At 38.4% G+C, this 18,414-nt stretch overlaps 1 protein-coding gene across 8 annotated transcripts in view; it reads left to right on the forward strand.

Annotated features, from left to right (window-relative positions):
- The window catches only part of SHANK2 (SH3 and multiple ankyrin repeat domains 2), a 368,375-nt gene that overhangs the window by 184,423 nt on the left and 165,538 nt on the right, over window positions 1–18,414 (forward strand). For all 8 annotated transcript variants that reach the window (XM_076343775.1, XM_076343769.1, XM_076343770.1 and 5 more), the window contains one exon: window positions 17,709–17,784. In XM_076343775.1, the coding sequence (XP_076199890.1) occupies window positions 17,709–17,784 (76 nt within the window). The remainder of the gene's footprint in view (window positions 1–17,708; window positions 17,785–18,414) is intronic.

Here is an 18,414-nt window from a genome sequence, read left to right on the forward strand (position 1 = left end):
AAATGCTTTGCAGAACAGAGTAGTAAAACTTCTGGCACCTCCAGCTGCCAGCCCAGTACACTGATTTGTCCCTTTGGTTTTGGGCCCCCGTAGAAGAGAGCTGAGGGATCGGCAATTCCTTCCCTATGATCAAGGGCCAATTCTAGTTACGCCTTTTCCCTTTTTGGGGTGAAGCTGACTAGCCCTTCTCTTTCACTGGGGCTCAGGACCAGACCACCAAACTAGAACACTTTTGAGCAGATAGTATTCTGAAACCTACAGTTGGTCAGACTTTTTTCTTCTTTATATCTGAAATGATAAGGGCGTACGTGTAAAAGCTGAAACTTCACTGCGATTGTTAGTCCTCTTCTGGTTACTGGTTAAGTTTAGCAGGGATTATTGTTATCAATTGTATAAAGCAAGGATTGTGCGTAGAGATGTGCTGTTGCTGGACAAGTTAATGATGCTCTCTACTTAAGTGTGATTGGTACATAAAAGAGTCGTTAGTAACTGTTGACTAAGTGTCATGCATCTGAATTCCTGTTTTCTTCTGTCTCTACCCCTTGTCAGTCAGCCTCCTGGATTTTTTTTCACATGAGTAATATAACCGGAGTATTTGATTTCTTCAGTTATAACATTTTACAAATCTCATAACTAAAAATCTCATAAGTACAAAGATGCAACATAATTAGTTTTTTCTTATTAGTTTATAGGCATTAAGCATGATACATAATGGAGTTTCAGGAATATATCAGTCTTAAGAGAATTCATTTCCATATTGCTACTTGCTTCCAAGAATTAGTCATTTAGACTTACAGAAAACATCTGGAAATGATAACAATTTTTTTGCCATTCCTGCTTTTTTAACCTTTGGATATCTTAGAAAATACGTTTTGACCTTCCTGTAACAATTAGCAAATGTACATTTTTATCTTATAAACTTAATGCTCAAATGCTTTTCCAGCTGAACTGCTTTAGAACAGGTTTATTGCCTTCCCTTTGCCTTTTGCTGTAGTCTTTGGCATGCTGTTTACACACCCTGTGCCTGTTACCTAATTCTCTGAATTGCGATGGTATTCTGAGGAAAAATACCCTGAAGATTTAGATAGTCGTAGTGACTTTATGAATGTTGATCTACAGTAATAAGCTTGTCTTTTACTGTTCACACTGATCGTTTCAGTGATGATTTTCACTTCAATTTAGAAAATTTCATCTGAATGGCATTATTTCAGGTATAAGATTTTTAATTTTTGTAATACTTATATTCCTACAATTACATGTTCAAATATTATTCCAAATTTGTGTATCATCATATGCTCTTCGCTTTAATCTTCACTGAAGTGAGACTGGATTTTGATCAATAACGGGACAAGTCACTATTCAGTTTAATCAGCGTACAATTTAAAGCCATGTAATCTTCTAGTGATCTGTTCATGGCATTTCCTAAGGGTTTCAAAGTGTGTTATAAATAAAACTTTTTAAGTTTCTGTCATAGCAGAGGTCTAAAATCTTAACTTTAAAAAGCATTTTACTGTCACTTTTAAAATAAATTCTTAATCTAGATTGGACTAAATGTTAGAAAATGAAACTTGAAAGGGTCTGGCTTGAGGTGTAGATAAAAGATTGTCAGATTTGAGAAGGAAGGCCTACTTTCTGCTGCTTTTTTGAAAACTTCAGCAGATGAAGAAAAGGCATTTAAGTGCGAGTGTTAGAACTAACAAACTGAAAGCTAACATAAAGAATACTATATATTCAAGCTGATTTGTAGTATGATCTTTTAGTGTTCTTAATATATACATATGCCCTCTTTTTTTTTTTTTCCTCTTCTTTTTTTCAAAATCTGAAGTTGGACAATTAAAACTTTATTTCTTTCTCTGATAGTCTGTTAGGCTAATATACCAAGTACATAGGTGAATCATTTTCTGTTCTCCTTGGAGTAGAAAGGCCACATTTGGATATTTTCGTCATGTAATTTTAAGTGGGTTTGCATATAAAGGAATCTGAAGGCTGGTATTTCAGTTCAGAAAACAAAGGTCAACTTTTCTGCAGAAAACTTTGTATTGTAAATAGAATACAATATATGGGATTAATAGTGAAATTTTCATAAGATTTACTTTTCAGAGTCAAAATTAAATTCTTTGTTTCCATTTTTGCAGGAAAAACATGGGCCTGATACTTTTGGACATTTTATAAGATGCAACTTTCTATACTTTGCTGGGATTTCCTCAGCTGCTTCTCCCTGGTTGGGTAGATACCACCTTGTTAGGTTTTGCATGTTAATTTTTATTGCAAAATGAAATTTCCTAATCCTGACAGTCTTGTTAAAAAAAAAAAAAAAAATTGTATAAATTGTGGGTGTTCATCTTAATGACGTAAAAGCAAACAATTATTTCTTCTTGCATGACATTTTCCACCATATTCATTGTAATGCAAGTGTCTTGTCTTTCGTAGCATTGTGATGGACTACAAACCTACTCTTCATTAGTCAACTATTAGTTATTATTAATATCCATGTTTAGTAATCGTGCTTTCAAGCGGCACATCTTTTGAATACACAGCTAGAACTGTCTGTCTGTACTTTCAGGTTTGCATATATAGCTCTTGCATGGTGTTTGTATGACGTGGGTAACAAAATGGCAGGGACATGCAGGATACATATATAAAATGACATGAACTTGTTGCTTAGATTCATTAGACTTGACTATTCTGCAGTCATATATCTTGCCATTGATGCAAAATATATGGGTCTTACGTTTTCGGATTTCCTGGCTTCCCATAACTGCTGAAATGAGATAGTGAAGCTGTGGGGCAAAAGAGAGGAGTAGTAGTTAAAATCCAAATGCTTACAGTGTAGCCTGTGGGAGAGCCAGAGACAGTATCTGAACTGCTGACTGAGGTTCAAACCCAAGATGTTTTGGTTTTGTGGTTTGATTAGCAGCAGGTTAGGAACAGTACGGTGTCATCCTCTGTATGAATAAGCTGTACAAGAGAATGCTTGTAAGGTTTGAAACGAGCAGACTCAGGTTACGGTCCTGGCCCTGGGTAGGGTCCACTCCACTAGACAGACTCTTACATGTCTTGTTTGCTTCATTACCCTTTGCTCCTTTCTGTAGTCGGGTTCTCCTGTGCAGTTTCTGCTGCTGCTCCTATCTTGTTTCACGCTGCTTTCTCTGCTAGCCCTAGTCTAAGCTGTCTTTCATTTCCCTCATTTTGGCTTTTACATCCTGTGAATTCGAATATAACTAATTAGACTTCATTCCCAGTGGTGCCTTGTTGTCAGCAAGGAGAACTCTAAGCATGTAAGAAAAAACAGTTCTCTGCCTCCCGAGTGCTTGCTTCACTAGATGTACCCAGTACTTTAGAGTAGACGGAGAGTGCTTAGCTCTGGTGGGGAAATAGCACTCATGCAGAATAGAGACTTGAGTGCAATTAAAAATTTAAGAGGTCTTTTCCTCCAGAAGTGTGTTTCCTCCTTCTCAGATCCTACTGCTTGTGGTCTAATTGCAGTGTTTATTGGCTGAAATCGCATTAATTTCAAGTAGACTTGTGAAGGGGACTACAGCTAGCACGTTCCTGGCATACACAGGTGTAGTATAGATGCTAGATCGCAAATCTGTGCTCCAGACTTGGAACAGCGCTATTTATTCAGTAACCTCACTTTTTTATATAATTGCAACCATTTGGGAGACATTTTCTGTAAAACCTGATATAGACAATCAGAACTTGACAAAACTGTCATTAGAATCCTAAAACTGGATCTTTTCAAGGCTGCCCGGTGTTTCCTCTTATCAGTTGTACTACAATAGCTCGTTCTTCAAGAGTGAGGGAAGGGGAAAAATAACTGGGTGGTAACACTAAGTTCAAATAGTCTGAAATAACTCTCTGCCTTTGTGGCAAAACATTTGTTCATATGCAACAGCGCAGTCCCTGCTCCAGATGAGTCAATATTTTCCTGTGTGACAAGAGGTAGGAACAGGCTGAGTGCAAAGCAGCAGGAGGACAAGAAAGCTAGGTGACATAAATCCCAAACTGCTCGTGTGCCTGCTAGATGAACCAGATGAGAAGTATATGCTACCTGACCTGCTTCAGCAGGGCGTCTGGGGAGGTCTGTATGTGCCGTGTAATACAGCTATAAGCACTTGCACACAAATAGAGAAGAATGGGTGCCCATACTGCTCTGTACCAGATATATATGCTATATACACAAGGTTAGTATGGGTGCTGAATTGCAATTATCTTTGTAAGTACAGACGCCCCTATGCCTGACGTGTGGTGTGGTTACATATAGATGTTTAGTAACACATTAATCAGACATTATATTTACATCAAGTTTTTTTAAGGATCATTAGCCCTTTAATGCAGATCAAAGTATTCACTTTTCTATTGCTCATCGAAATGACTAAAGTGAAGTATCTTTGACCAGTAATAGAAAGACAAGTTTTAATGTACAATGGATTTTCATGGCAAAACAAATGTGTGTTATTAACTACGTTTGTGTTTTGCAACTGACTGTTTTGGTCTGACTTCACTGTGTGCTTGTTACGTGAGAGGTATTTTTAATGCTTTTTCTTTTTTTTCCCCCTCTTACAGGTAGTGAAAGAGTGGGTTTAAAAAAAATAGAGAAGCAGTTTTGTTTTTAGAACACTACAACAATATATAGAAGCGATAGCTGTGCCACATTTCTAATAGCTGGGTTGAATCATATTCTTTTCCTCTAATGGCATGCGTAATTGCTCTAGGTTTTCAGGCGTCCTTCACCCGCACTTATTTAGATTAGTGACTGATGCATTTCCATGGAAACCTGCAGCAGGGGAAAAAAAAAAATCTCTTGGTACAGCGTGGAACGGAGAGGATGTGGGCTTTGAGTCTCAGCCTATAACTTGTGTCAAATAAAACTTCTTGTTTGTGGTCATCTTGATTTGGGATTTTTGTTGTTGCTGTGTTTTAAAAGTAAGAATTGTTTCCAGCAGCATTTTGTATAAAAATTTAGAACACTTGTCAAATCCTACATTTCTTGAGAAGCTTCAACTTTTTTTATGTAGTTACAATAGTACATTTTGAAATTAAATGTCTGGGATGTTCTTCTTCGTGAGGATGCAGAAGCACACAAAACTCAAGTAAGCTGCTTAGAAACCATGGCTGAAAAGTCAAGATCCAAGAAGAGAGTTCATTTTGGAGGTATTGTGTATAGCTTTAACGAAGAATGACTGCTTTTTGAACTGGCGGTGGGGGAAACAGAAAGGTTTTATAGAGTAGTGACCTCAGTCAGTAAAATGCTTGGAAAATATGGGTACTTTTTAAAACTTTGCACAGTACTATATTGCTTTTCTCAGTATCTGGTACATTCGTAATATGCGCTGCCTAACGTATAATGTCTCTTCAGTAATTTATTTTTAGTGCTTTCTTAGGAAAACTTTATTCTCAACATTCCCAGCAATTTATTCTAATTTCCAGGAGTGTTTAAGGTTGCAACAGATCATAGATTTTCAAATGTGTTCTTTTAAAGTAATTGCTCTTATCTGTCTTCACAATGCTGAAAGGACGAGTGCCTTCTAGACTTTTTAAAAACTAGAAATATTTTCAGATTTTTGCTGCTTTCAAACTGCAGTCATCCTAACTGTTCTGAATACCGGCGTAGGTTCTCTAGCCGTAGGCTTTCAAACCAATGGTCAAATTACAATTTTAGATGTGGTAGTCGTTCACTTTTTGAAAATTAATTAGCCTGTGGCCTGACTCTGAAACTTGTTACTTAACAGCCGTCAAGATGAAGTATCTCTAACCGTATCTATGTATTATTTTTATATTTTATTTATTATATACTGTATATTATATTATTTGTATTATAATATCTACATATAGCTGTATCTATATATTCTGATAAAGCATCACAAGTTCAGTCGATCAAGTTCTGTACTCCAGTTTCCTTAAAAGTGATGTGGTGTTCCTAAGTAATTTTGCTGTTGCGATAGCTTTGTATTTTAGACACACTCAGTAGCGTGGCAAGGAAGCAGTTCTTCCTGTCGAACAGGGAACCATACACATCTGCATCTCCTTGTTCCACCCATTTCTCCTCCCCAGTCCTGTGCAAACTCCGGTACAACATTGCTTAGCAACATTCCGCTCTGCTAATCTGAGCTATCTGTTCGCTCTGACTGAGGTAATAATATTAAATTATAAGTTATTCTGAGGCCCTTGGAGTAGAAGTCGCAGAGTATTCCTCCGTATGTCTGTTGGGTTTTGGTAATGGTATATTTTACCCACAGTGAAAATCAGACTGTACAGCTCATATGCACAATTAAAGCAGAGGAAGAAAAAAGATACTGAGTGGAGACTTAAACTTTTGGGTTTTGCTTGATTTGTATTTAGTGTTTTCTTGTTCTTAGAAATCATCTTCATTTTAAAATCTTTCAAATGTCACGCCATCCTTACATGATGTCAGGGTGACTAACTTTGGCAAGATTTGGGAAGAGGGTCAAGAAAAAGTGCAATCTGTATATGCAGTGTAGAGTGAGAAAGTCATTTTTTGAGACATTTTTACTAATATCTGAAATATTCCAAGAGAACCGAGTGCTCCAGCTTATTGACTTCAGTGCCCCTTGGTAAAGGAAAGGGAAATCGGGATGTTCTGCGCAGGACAAATGAGTTCTCCATATGGCTGATTTACCAGAAAGTATTAAAAATGCTCTCCCGACATCCCCGTTGGCCTCTCAGGGCAGTCGGAGACCTGTCTGGTGACAGGAAGAGGAGAACTACATGAAGTTTGATTTGATAGCTAGCTGCAAACCTGGCAAAAAGACGTTTGAAACCCCTGTGCATGTCAGGGAGCGTTACGGTGAAAAAGATGGGGAGGTTCCTCGAACTTCTCGTGTATCTCTGGCGCACAGCAGATGATGGCTTCTTATGTATTCAAAATTTTATCTATTATTGAAGTGAGAGAATTTGACAGATCATTGATCCTGAATATAGCTGGCAAAGATTTGGACTTGAAAGAGGCTTCCATAAGGGAGGAAACTGAGGGGAAACATTTGTATCACCATTGATGATAAAAGTCCATAATAACTCTTGTTGAAACTTGCTGTACATGAAAATTAATGATTTTTGAGATTGAATAGAAGAATGGCTTTTCAGGGCCCGTTTTTCCTAACCCAGCCCAAAATAGTTCTTCATCTGTTCTTTCCACCTTAGGGTGCAGAATGACCTCCTTCAAAGCAGTTGGTTTTCTTTGTGTGATTGTAAAGATGTCTCAGGTAGGAATAATCTGTGTTACGCAGACTAGACCACAGCTCCTGCCACACAAGCAAACGCAGAGTTCCTTCCCAAACTTCTAATGGAGTTTCCCTAAATTTAAGGCAGTCACTGAAAATTGTTATCTGCTACTCTGTAATAATATTGCAGTGAAATACTTCTATTAGATTGCTATTCAGGTTCTTGTGGCAGATTTATAACCACCTGAAAATGATTGATTAAAATGGTTTCTGTAGTGTCATTTCTCATCAGAAAATAAATACTGGCAGTCTAGTAACTAGAACTGACCAAAATTAGAAGGCTATTCTGATGTTTTGTCGTTGTTCTTGTTGTTCTGTGACATCTGAGGATACCTGCAATAGGGAGAGTGGCGCTTACTTTCACTTCTTGAATGTTTGCAGGGAACTTGCCGTGGAGATGCATCTGGCACCTTCCCAGTGCTTGACTGTACTGATCCACTTTCATGAGGCTTTGTGTTGGCTTACAGCTGCAGAGCTTCATCTCTTTAGCAGAAGTAAACAAATTCTGCTAACAGTTTAGAGAGTAGTGGTAGCTATAAGAAAAATAGTATTTAATTAATGAATGAGATAGAGGTCAAGTTTTAAAACATTACTTGGATTCCCGTGGGGTTTTTTTTTTCAGTTTTTTCTTTTTAAGTATTTTTTTCTTTGGGTTTTTAGGTTGGGTGTGGAGCTAAAGCAGGCTGCTGCTTTGTGGGTGGTGGGGCATTGATTTTTGTTTGCCTTTTTTTTTTTTTTTAGGGCCATAAGTAGAACTATAGATAGACTGAACATTGTGTTAGCATACCAACAATGAATCCTGCAAAGTCTCAACTTTGCTCCCACCTGTAAGCATGTTGTCATGTTGTCTCTGTTTGCAGTGTAGTGGTTTGGGACTTCACATGACCCTTGCTGCTCACAGACGTGTATTCTTGACTTAAAATGAATGACATCTACTGAAATACTGGAAGTTAGTGTTTGCATACAGTTAAGCATGTGTAGAAGCATTGCAAGCTGGGGACTGCAAAATTAGCGTCTACTGAGTGTGAAAAATAAAATCCCGCTATTAAGCAAGCTATTAAGCCAAGTTTCACCTGACTCCTGCCCTTTGTTACAGGCCATCATTTTGGATTGTGCTGCTGTTATCAGTGAGAACGCTGCAGTCATTCGCTAGAATATTTGCAGGAAAGAAGGAAAATATGAAAAAAGGTGTTACGATTACAAACATTTGTACCACAAATCAGTTCCAAAGAATTGGAGCATCACACCACCTGAGCTTTGTAGTTGAACAAACCATCCTGACCTTCAGGATAAATAATCTTTGCAACAGATGATATTGCCAGCAGGCGACAAATCAAGATTTCTTTGTTCTGCCTAAATTGGAAAAACAAGATGCTTTTATTCACGTGTTCAGGAGCAATTTGGAATCGACAATGAGAACAGTTTTTTGTAAAGTATACAGTACATATTGCCAGTCCGCAAGAAAGGGTTAAGCAAAATGCATTGAAGTTGCTTTATTTTGGACCTGGTTTTGTAAAAATGGCATGTTTCAGCAATGATCGAAACACGTGCAAATGGACCGACTCCATGCTTGGTTGCTGGAATGTCTGAGGTCTGTTACCAGCCCAGGTCAACATCCATCGCTTTACAAGCAACGAAGTCTATAAAACCTAATAAATCTTGGGGCAAAGAGGGGAAAAAAAATACTTCCTCTCCCAACCGGTTTCCTTTGATGACATCACCCAGACCTATGTCTGTGTCTGTTCCAGACACTGAGCGAGTAATTTAATCCTCCGTTTCAACTGAGACCGTGGACACAAAGCTGCCTTGCAGCATCTGCAGTCGGCTGATTAACCGTTCTGCTGCAGATGGGTCGTAAATGAGGGGCAGAGGGAATGAAGGCCTGCAGAAGCCCAACGGGAGAGCTTCTTGGGGAAAGATCGAGCGATCGCTGCCGTGTTTTGGAACTCTTCTGCAAACGAGGGAAGAGCTGTGCAAGAATAAACTCTGTCTGCTGTGCCTGCTCTGCAAATAGATTAGCAAGAGTTTGCCTAACACAGGGAAGACCGAGTTCTGAAATAAAATCTACCTCAGAGATGTGCCTTGATTTTAGTGCACATAGAACTTTGCTTCTTCATAAGACGCAAATACAAGCAGACAAAGTTATGTTTCCAGTCAGATTTAAACTTTAGCAACAGAATTGTATACATAGCTGGTGAAACTGTTGAAAGAACACTGATTTCCCCCTATTCAGCTCTGTAAGCCTTATTCAACGTTAGAGAATAAGAAGCAAATGTTTCGACAACTGCTTGCGGTTTTTGTCAGGTATAAGTGAGCTTTTTGGTAAATTAAAGGGAAAACTAATCTCATGGGAAACCAATGTTCTTCCATAACCCCCTCTCCAGTAGATCTAACTTGCATATTTCAGTTATTAAGGTTTCTCTTGCAAACAAACTTGCTGATTCGCTACATTGATCAGCCATTTCAGCATCCTTTGTGAGTAAGCTAATTCACTATATTCCAGCTAATCTCTCTCTAAGGATGCAGGAGGGAATCAACATCAGTCTTCCTTTCTTTTTCTAAAAATAGGAGTTAGCAAGGAAAAAAAAAGAAAGGCAGGGGGACATCCAAGGATTTGCTATTCCAGTCAAGGAGTCCTCCTTGAGACGTTTTTATGCCTATTCTCAAATCTGAAAAACTTCAAAAACCACCTAAGATTTGCTATTTCACAGCTTCAAATGAAAGAAAAAATTGGCTGAGAGCATCACATCAACCAAACACTGGGATTTTAAAAAATCTTCTACAAGCTTAAAAAGAAGAAAATTGAATTATGAATTAAAGGTTTTCATTAGTTTACAATTTATAATGCCTTCATCATATATTTCTTTTTTCTTGATCCTCATAGTTTATCCCTTCTGATGAAGCGACACTGTTATTACTTCAGATTTGCAAAGATAATTGTAGTTTCTTCTGAATTCTTGGGTGGTACATACCTGCAGATTTCAGTTTTGTGAGTTTTAATACCCCTTTAACAGAAGCAGGCTGTACTTGCATGTATTGCCTACAAATCTTATGAATTCCTTATTCATTCCAGCTTCAAAATTATACATACTAATGTTCAGGAGGGAGGGAAGGAAATCCTGGTCCAGATTTTAAAGCCGGCACATAGGAGGGACTAATGTTCTGGTCCCTTCAATGGAACAACTTCTGTTCTTAAAAAGGAAAGACCCTGTGATCAAGTAGTTAGAGACAAATTCAGTTTATATTTCTTGATCGCATTTTTACATATCTTGTACAGATGTTTAGAATTCAAGATCCTACTCTGTTTGATTTGGAGGAGGATCCCTGAACTTAATCTTTTCTATGGCTCACATGACCGCTCAAAGAAAGAAATACGAAATATTAGGTTAAACAATTGTATCATAGGCCTGAAAAACCTTCTCACTTACCAAAATTTTAATGTACCATATTTCATGGAAAATCCCGGTTTTGATGAATCTCCATTTTCTAAGGAGGAAAGGGAGTAAGGAAAAGAGAGGTTTTACTGAAAAGCTTATTGAGACTTCACAGTATGTGGTATGAAGAAGATTTTTTTTTCTTTTTTTCTTTTAACTTGATTATTTTCTGGAGCAAAGTTCATAGTGTGTCTGTTATCAAGCAAATCACTTGTTACTCGAAAGCAAAAATGCGTACTGAACTAGTACTGAGTTAAATCAGTAAAAATATGACGGTTATGCTTACATCACACAGAAAGGAAGGAATAGGCTGACTCTTCAGTGACAAAATGCTTCTGGCTTGGTAAATGTGACATTTTTTTCCTTAATTCATTGTTTCACCTATAGTGTATACTACATTAGCTTCTAAATCAAAGGTTTACAAAGCTTTAGTTACGCTGTGATTTGATAGTAACACTGGGGGTGCAATTTGTAGTCTATGGCCTTTCTGTGAAGCAAGCGGGTACTTAAGTTATGTCTGTCTTTCATTAATCTGGTCACGTAAAATAGCACTTTTTTGACAAGCACATAATTTAGTATTGGTTATCCCACAGCAGCACGGACCTGTGATGCAATGATGTGCTTAGTTCATTTCATAAATGGGAAAAACAGGTGCTAAACAAGTTTTAGGATAAGAACATCCACTTTAAGTTAGTTCTTTCAAGGCATGGTTTTGCTAACAGACTGCTACCTCTTTTTGCTTGTTGCTTCCTCTACAATAGAGATAATTTGGCATCATTAGGTATGGCAAATATTTTGAATACGCGTGTACTTGGGATAGAAAAATAACTGCTCTTCTTAGTGATGTTTTCAACCCCATATACTTTTTCTCCACTTTTTTTTTTTTTGATAGGGTCAAAATGTTTTGTGATACTATTGGATCAATTTTAAGAAAGGCTCATAAAATAGGTGCACTGTCTCGTTGCAAAATAAGTATATAGCCAATGGCTAGCACAAGTGCACTTGAATTGTGAACTTCTATTAACTTTATGTATTATCTGTGTACCTGGTAGTAACAAAGAATTTTAGACTGCTTCCCTCAGCTTTGAGTAACTTTTTGGTCTAACGCTCAACGTAAATAGTTGTGAAAGCGTTTTTTCCGCAAGAAGGCGGAGAAGGTGCACGGTGAAAGCCTTAGCCGCCGACAGCTGCCGGGTATTGCTTTCCATCAGACACATGCAGAGTGCTGTACCTGAACCTCTTTTAGCAAAGAATGTCTGTAACTAGCTATTGCATTGGTGAAACATCTCTCGGAGATGTCAGTGGGGAAGAGGGAAGAAGGAAAAGCTTCATGTTTTAGGATGGTGCTAAATTGCTGAATTTACTGTGCCCAGCTGAAGAGCAAAGGGAAGGACTCTAGCTCTGACTTTTGGATATTTTTTATTTTTTATTTTTATGTTTGGGTTGAAAAAGCATTTCCTAGCGTGCAGGCTTATTTCTTCGTGCTGGAAATTGGCTTAGAACAGACTGAAACCATTTCTTAAATTCTGCTAGCATAACAAGTGCAATAACTAGGTTGGAGTAGCAGTATAACCTGACTTTACTTTTAACAGTCAGTGATACATGGAGGGTATCTGCTGCTCTGTGTTGTCGTCTCTCCAATATCACACATAAATTAGGCTGTTACACTTTTATTTCCTTTGTTCATCCTATGGACCTGTCGATCACTCCAAACCCTTCCCAGAGTGCTGGCAAGCAATCTGACAACATACCCACTGGCAGAGCAACCCCTCACAGTTTCCTAGGAAACACGGCTGCCGAAATACCCTGCGAAGAGCAGGAGGAAGAATAAAAGGAACGAAGACGGTTGCTTTGGGATTTTTTTTCCCCCTAGTTCTTTACTCTTCCGAACAGTATCAAATATGTAAGCAATCTACTACAAATAATAGTGTCAGTGTGGCAATCGCGTTGTCTGTTCTAACATGCCTACGATAGTTATGTGCTAATCACTGAAGAAACAGAGCAAGAATGGCGTTATCTGTCTTTGTGGATTAGAGTCCAAATTTTATTTCTTGCTTTTCACGTCAGTGATTTTTCAGCTTTTGATAATGTCTGCAGGTGCTGTTGGAGTCCTGTGGTCAGGTATGAGACTAACACAGCGAAGCTACAGGGAAGTCATCTACATATTTGTCAGTTGAGGAAAGCCATCACTCCTCCTAAGGTGGAAGAAGAAAAGGAGAAAATGTGTTTCACCCGCACCTTCTCAATGCTCACCTTTCTTCAAACCCTGTAAATTACATTCTGGAACGGCAGGGTTTGAGTCTGTTGCTTACTGAAATGTCGGCAACAATAAACGATTCTAATGAAACAGCTAGGGCTTTATTATTTGTATTGCCACTATTGCAGAGTGCAAATAGCTTATTTCTACTGCAACTTCACTGGCTTCAGTGGAGAACGGACCAGGAAAAAACTTGCCACATTATTTTGTTCCTTGCAGACTCTTCTATGGCCCTCATCATACTAGGACTCACGTTGCTGCTAAACGGCATATTAACTGATGTGAATAAAACCTCTTAGGTGGTTTTGGGGTGAGTTTTTTTGCTGTTTTCTTTTCTAGCAGAAAGTTAGGGAGCTTTATGGTGATGTTGTGTTCTTATGGAAAACAGTTTCAGTAGCTGTAGAGGGAGCCTTCCTTTTCACGTGAATGGTTTTTACTCTGTGAACAGCAGCGCGGTACTGTGAGAACTGAGTTGTTAGCTATGACCTTTGTCCTGATGCTTCATGTCCAGGTATGTCCTATTGCTGTAACCTAGAGATGGACGAAGGCCTGTAGAGAGAAAGTCTTCTAACCAACTATAGATATTAGGAAAAAATACAACGGAATAACTCTAGTAAAATATGGGCTTCTCAAGAAATCTAGACATTTCAAATGATATACCAACGTTCCTTTTTTCTGCCAATGTAAAGGAAACTATACCATTTTTGCAAACACTGGTGTTTTGTTCTACCTCCTAGAATAATTTTTGAACTGATCCAATTTGATGCAATGACTTTTCATCTGTGGTGACGGATGTTCTTCTCAGTAATAATGCAGTAATATGTACATAATGTTTTTCTAGACCTTCTTGTCTGTATCTTCTCACTAGTCTTTCTAATCTATCTGCAACCAAGTTTAAAAAGAAATCCTCAAAGGATTCCGCAGGTAAAGACTCCATAAATGATGATAGGATTATTAGTCTTTGGCGGTCCTAACTTGCTCCAATGCACTCTGATTAGAAGTGCTGGTCTTCAGAAACCCGGGGCCATAAAAATCCAGTGAGACCTGGAACTAACCCCTTGGTGCTATTATACCTATAACAGTGCAATTACGCTATATATGTCTTCAATTCAGAAAAGCATTTGTTAAACAATTGCCTACAGGTTCTTTGTATTCTTTAGTCAAATTAGAGAATGGAACCTTTTTTTTTTTCCTTCCCTTTTTTTTTCAGTATCCCGTTCATTATGATGGCAGATTCCTGATCCTTCCTTCCCCCTTCTGGATGTCTGTACTTGTGCTGCATAATAGGACAGACTGGAATCTGAGTCAGAGGTTAGGGAAAGAGGGTAATTAAAGAACTTACACAGCAACCTGGGAAACATACCACTTAGCCTTGAGCTCAGGGATTTGTAAGGCTAATGGTTTCCCAAATAATCCCTGTGAATACGATTGCACACAAAGAAGTGGGGGAAAGTAGAGGGGTGGGAGAGACAGGGAGCAGATACAAGCTGCAGCTGAAGAATGCTGGCTTTCCAATACTAAGTAGCTGAACAAAGCTATCTGTCTTACTGCGCCTTTCCGTTCCTCCCACCCACTTTGTATTCGTTAATAGCACTGAAATATCATGCTATAGAAAACAGTTTCTGCAGAAGAAACATCTGGCTCCTTAAGGCTCAAGCAGTGGCTTTAAGATTTCCAAAATATTCTTCATCATACTTTGTTCTTTTAGTTATTTATGAGTGACTTCTGAAAACAGGCCAGTGGTAAACTCCTAAGTGGAATCCAGGTTTATGTTTTTATGTGTTTCTTCTGATTATGTCTCTTTATTAACCTGATTTTTAGGATAGTGTGAAAAAGAATGTTGCTCGATGGGGGACAGACTGCAATTCATGCAGGTCGCTTTATTCCACATCACAGCAGGGCATTGGATTTTGAAGCTAAACTTGTAAACTTAGCAACAAAGGCATGACCCATAAAAGTCACTGAACCCCTTACAGCACATTAAGAGGTACAGTCATACAATGAGCTACTTCAAAGCCAAATCTCTTTGAGCAGCTGTCATGTAGCCTTGGGTACCATTGCCGTTCTCCACACTTACAGCTCTTATTCTGTGAAATGCAGCGTGTTGTCCTCCAGCCCTGCAGCTAATGTGCTGGCTGGCTGAGCTTTGGTTGCGTCTAGGTAGGTGCTAGGTGATTCCTGCAGCAAGTCGTGTCCTTTTTGGCTGTTCCAGAAAGGCAGGGGGGTAAGGGCAGTAGGAGCTGGAACCTGGGGTAAAGGTAAGGCCTCTTCGGCAGAAACTCTAGGTTGTAGGTGAATGACAAAGGGACAAAATGAGCCTATACAAAACTATCAGGTAGGGTTCATATGATAATAGGGATTTTCTCCCTCTTTGGCCATCCTGTAGGAAGGAGGCTGGCTAGTCTCCACAAAAATTCATATAAATGTATATATTTTTGTTTTTTCTTAGTACTGCTTTTCTTGTATCTTGCAAATTGGTGCACCAATAACTTGCTTACTCTTTCAGCCAGCTGCAACCTGCACGTAGATTTTCAGCCGTAATTCCTCTGTGCTGTGTATGTATTTGTATTTATGTCTCCAGCTGGGGGCACAATCCAGTTACGTGTCAGGTGTACTGGTTAAAGCAAGGAAAGATGCATTTTGTCAACCCTTCTTCCCAAAGTCTGCCTCCCAGTGCTTTCTTCTGCAACGTGCTCCTTGGCCATGTTTAAAGCCTGTCATCCTGCACTGATGTATTTTTTCTCTCTGCAGACTAGCACTTGGTCATCTGACAGCACTACCTCTCACAGTCATTTTTAACATCCTTAAAAGTTGTGACACAGAGACGGTGTACCTTGAGGGCTATGTCTAGCTTGGAGAACTAATAAAATCTGTTTGGATGGAGTCAGGCTGTCCTTCAATGAAAAATTCCTCAGCCGTGCAGATGAGAATGTCATGGTCACAAGCTAAATCAGAAACTTTTCAATTTGATTTTTAATGTCTGTTAGCCTAACTTAATGCGATTGCATTTGAGGACCAAGCTGTATTTAGGCAAGACTTTTTCCTGTCTCAAAACCTACTGTTTCTGCATAAGTATCTTCTCTTGAACGAAGAAGCCATGTAAAAAGGGGATGCACTAAAGATTCTCATCTGAGGAAAAAATGAATACACTAAAATATTATCATGGTGAAGGCTGAGTAAGACTCAGAAAATTGATACATTTGAACAACAATTATTGTAACACATAAAGCTACCAAAGAAGGTTTCTTACTCTCTTTTTTGTTGAAGTTTTACTTTATTTGAATGCCTCTTTGGAAGTGAGCTTCTGTGTGTTTTCCTGTCATTCTGAAGATGAATGTGACAATGAATTACCTACCTCCTCTACGATCCTTTTGTCCTTCCCTAGAAGTGTAATTTTTTTAATATATATAGACACATACATACACACATATAGTGATAGCCTTTCAGTGAAAGCCTTGTAGATTATGCTCTTTGAAAACGGAAGCGACCAAATACTGGCGTAGCTTCTGCATCTTTCCCACATGCTTGATTTATTGGTGCTCCTATAGGTACCCACTGAAAGCAATAAATGAGAGAGCATCTTTCCAATCCTAGAGGAAGAGAGGTGTTTAGCTCTGTTGTCTGTTGTTCTATAGGTACGGTTCTAAACTAAGCACTGTAACTGTTATACCCCTACGAAACCAGTGTTAATGTTGGTGAATTGTAGAAATACTTGTGAACATAACGTTCATAGCCCTAGAGGTTGATTTAATGCTGCAACCACTACCTGTGGGAACTGCTTCAGTGGGATGGATGTTTTTTTCTTAAGAAAAGGCATAAATAAAAAATTTTAATGTATTTGAGGTTTTAAATGCCTTTTTTAGTAGATACATTGTTATATCTTATTCCGTTGTTCTTCATGTTTCCCAAATATGGGGTTTCTTTGTTTTTTGCATCACCCCATATCCCTCAGTTGTTTGGATTGTTTGCTTTTGCTACATAATGGTAGTACAAGTTCCATAGCAGTATTTCCTGTGAGATTTGATTGATGGCAATGAATGTGGGCAGCTACTTTTCCCCCTACCGCATTCTCCATATGCCTAATAAAATTGTAGAAATAGCTCTAGCTTTGTGTGCGTGTGTTTAAACAAAAAGCACTGTTTTGCATTCTTTTGGCTATTTTTCCAGCCTTTCTGAAACGTGTTGCTGGTTTTTCTTCTTTCTTTCTTCTTGTATTTTGCCTCTTAGTCCAAGCTATGAAAGAACCAAAGATTGGACTTGAAAGGTTTTGCCACTGAGAACGTAGGTGGAACTTTAAAACTTGTGAATGATACGATACATGGTCTACAAGAAGTTCTCCTTATTCACTTGATGTGCATGATATGATAAAAGAATGTCTCAACTCCAAAGTCAAAATTTTTTTCAAAATGCCTTGAAACCATGTTAATTCACTGTAAGGGAACATAAGGAAATACTTTTTTACTGTGAGGGTGACTGAGCACTGGAATGGGTTGCCCAGAGAGGTTGTGGAGTCTTTCTCCTTAGGGATATTTAAAAGCTGTCTGGACATGGTCCTGGGCAAATGGCTGTAGGTGGCCCTGCTTAAACAGGGGGGTTGGACAAGATGGCCTCCAGAGGTCCCTTCCAGCCTCAACCATTCTGTGATTCCCTGAAGTACTGTAAGTTTTCTTTTATTGATGTATAGCAGAAAATCCGCTTTGAAATTGCAAATTAACACAGCACTTGATTAAGAAATACAGGAGTATTATTAAAAGTTCTCTTTTCTTTGTGCAGAAACACGAACAGATAGAACAAAGAAACTGTTTAGACACTACACAGTTGGATCCTATGACAGCTTTGATGCTTCAAGGTAAGAATTTTTTTTTTTGGTCGCAATCTGTTTACAAAACCTTTCTGGGTTTTATTTAATTGCTACTTTTGGTTTAGACTTTTGAGGGGAAGAGGAAAGCAGATTACTAAACAGAGCTTCTTGAGATATCATTCTACATCTAAATTGGTTTTTATCGCAGCTTACTTTTTCATATGGGATGGGTCTACAAAAATAGTGAGTAATGAAGTAATGAGTATCACTATTTTGTTTTCATAAGTGGTGAAAGAGATCAGTATTTCACGGAAGCAGTATGTTCCAGCTGCTTCTACAGTCAAGGACCACTTAAGTTGTTGGACACGTCACAAGATCAGGCCTTCTATATCTGTTCACAGAATCATACTTGCTGACAAGAAAGCCAAAATAAAATTTTGTGATATGTTGTTCTGAACGGTATCTTAGATCCTAAGTAGAAATTAGGCTGTTAGAAATGAGGAATTTAGAAATTAGATTATTTATTTGCAGTTTCTGCTGAGTATTCATGATTTTTAAGCAGGTTCTTTTCCCACATGCATATACATTGGACATACAGCCAACTTCTGGCAGAAAGGACGATTTTTGAAGCACAGAAACTCGGTTAGCTGTTGGCGTCTTCTTGATAAAATTGTGGTG

The sequence above is a fragment of the Aptenodytes patagonicus genome, chromosome 7 (genome assembly GCF_965638725.1).
Source record: "Aptenodytes patagonicus chromosome 7, bAptPat1.pri.cur, whole genome shotgun sequence".
In the NCBI taxonomy this organism is placed as follows: domain Eukaryota; kingdom Metazoa; phylum Chordata; class Aves; order Sphenisciformes; family Spheniscidae; genus Aptenodytes; species Aptenodytes patagonicus.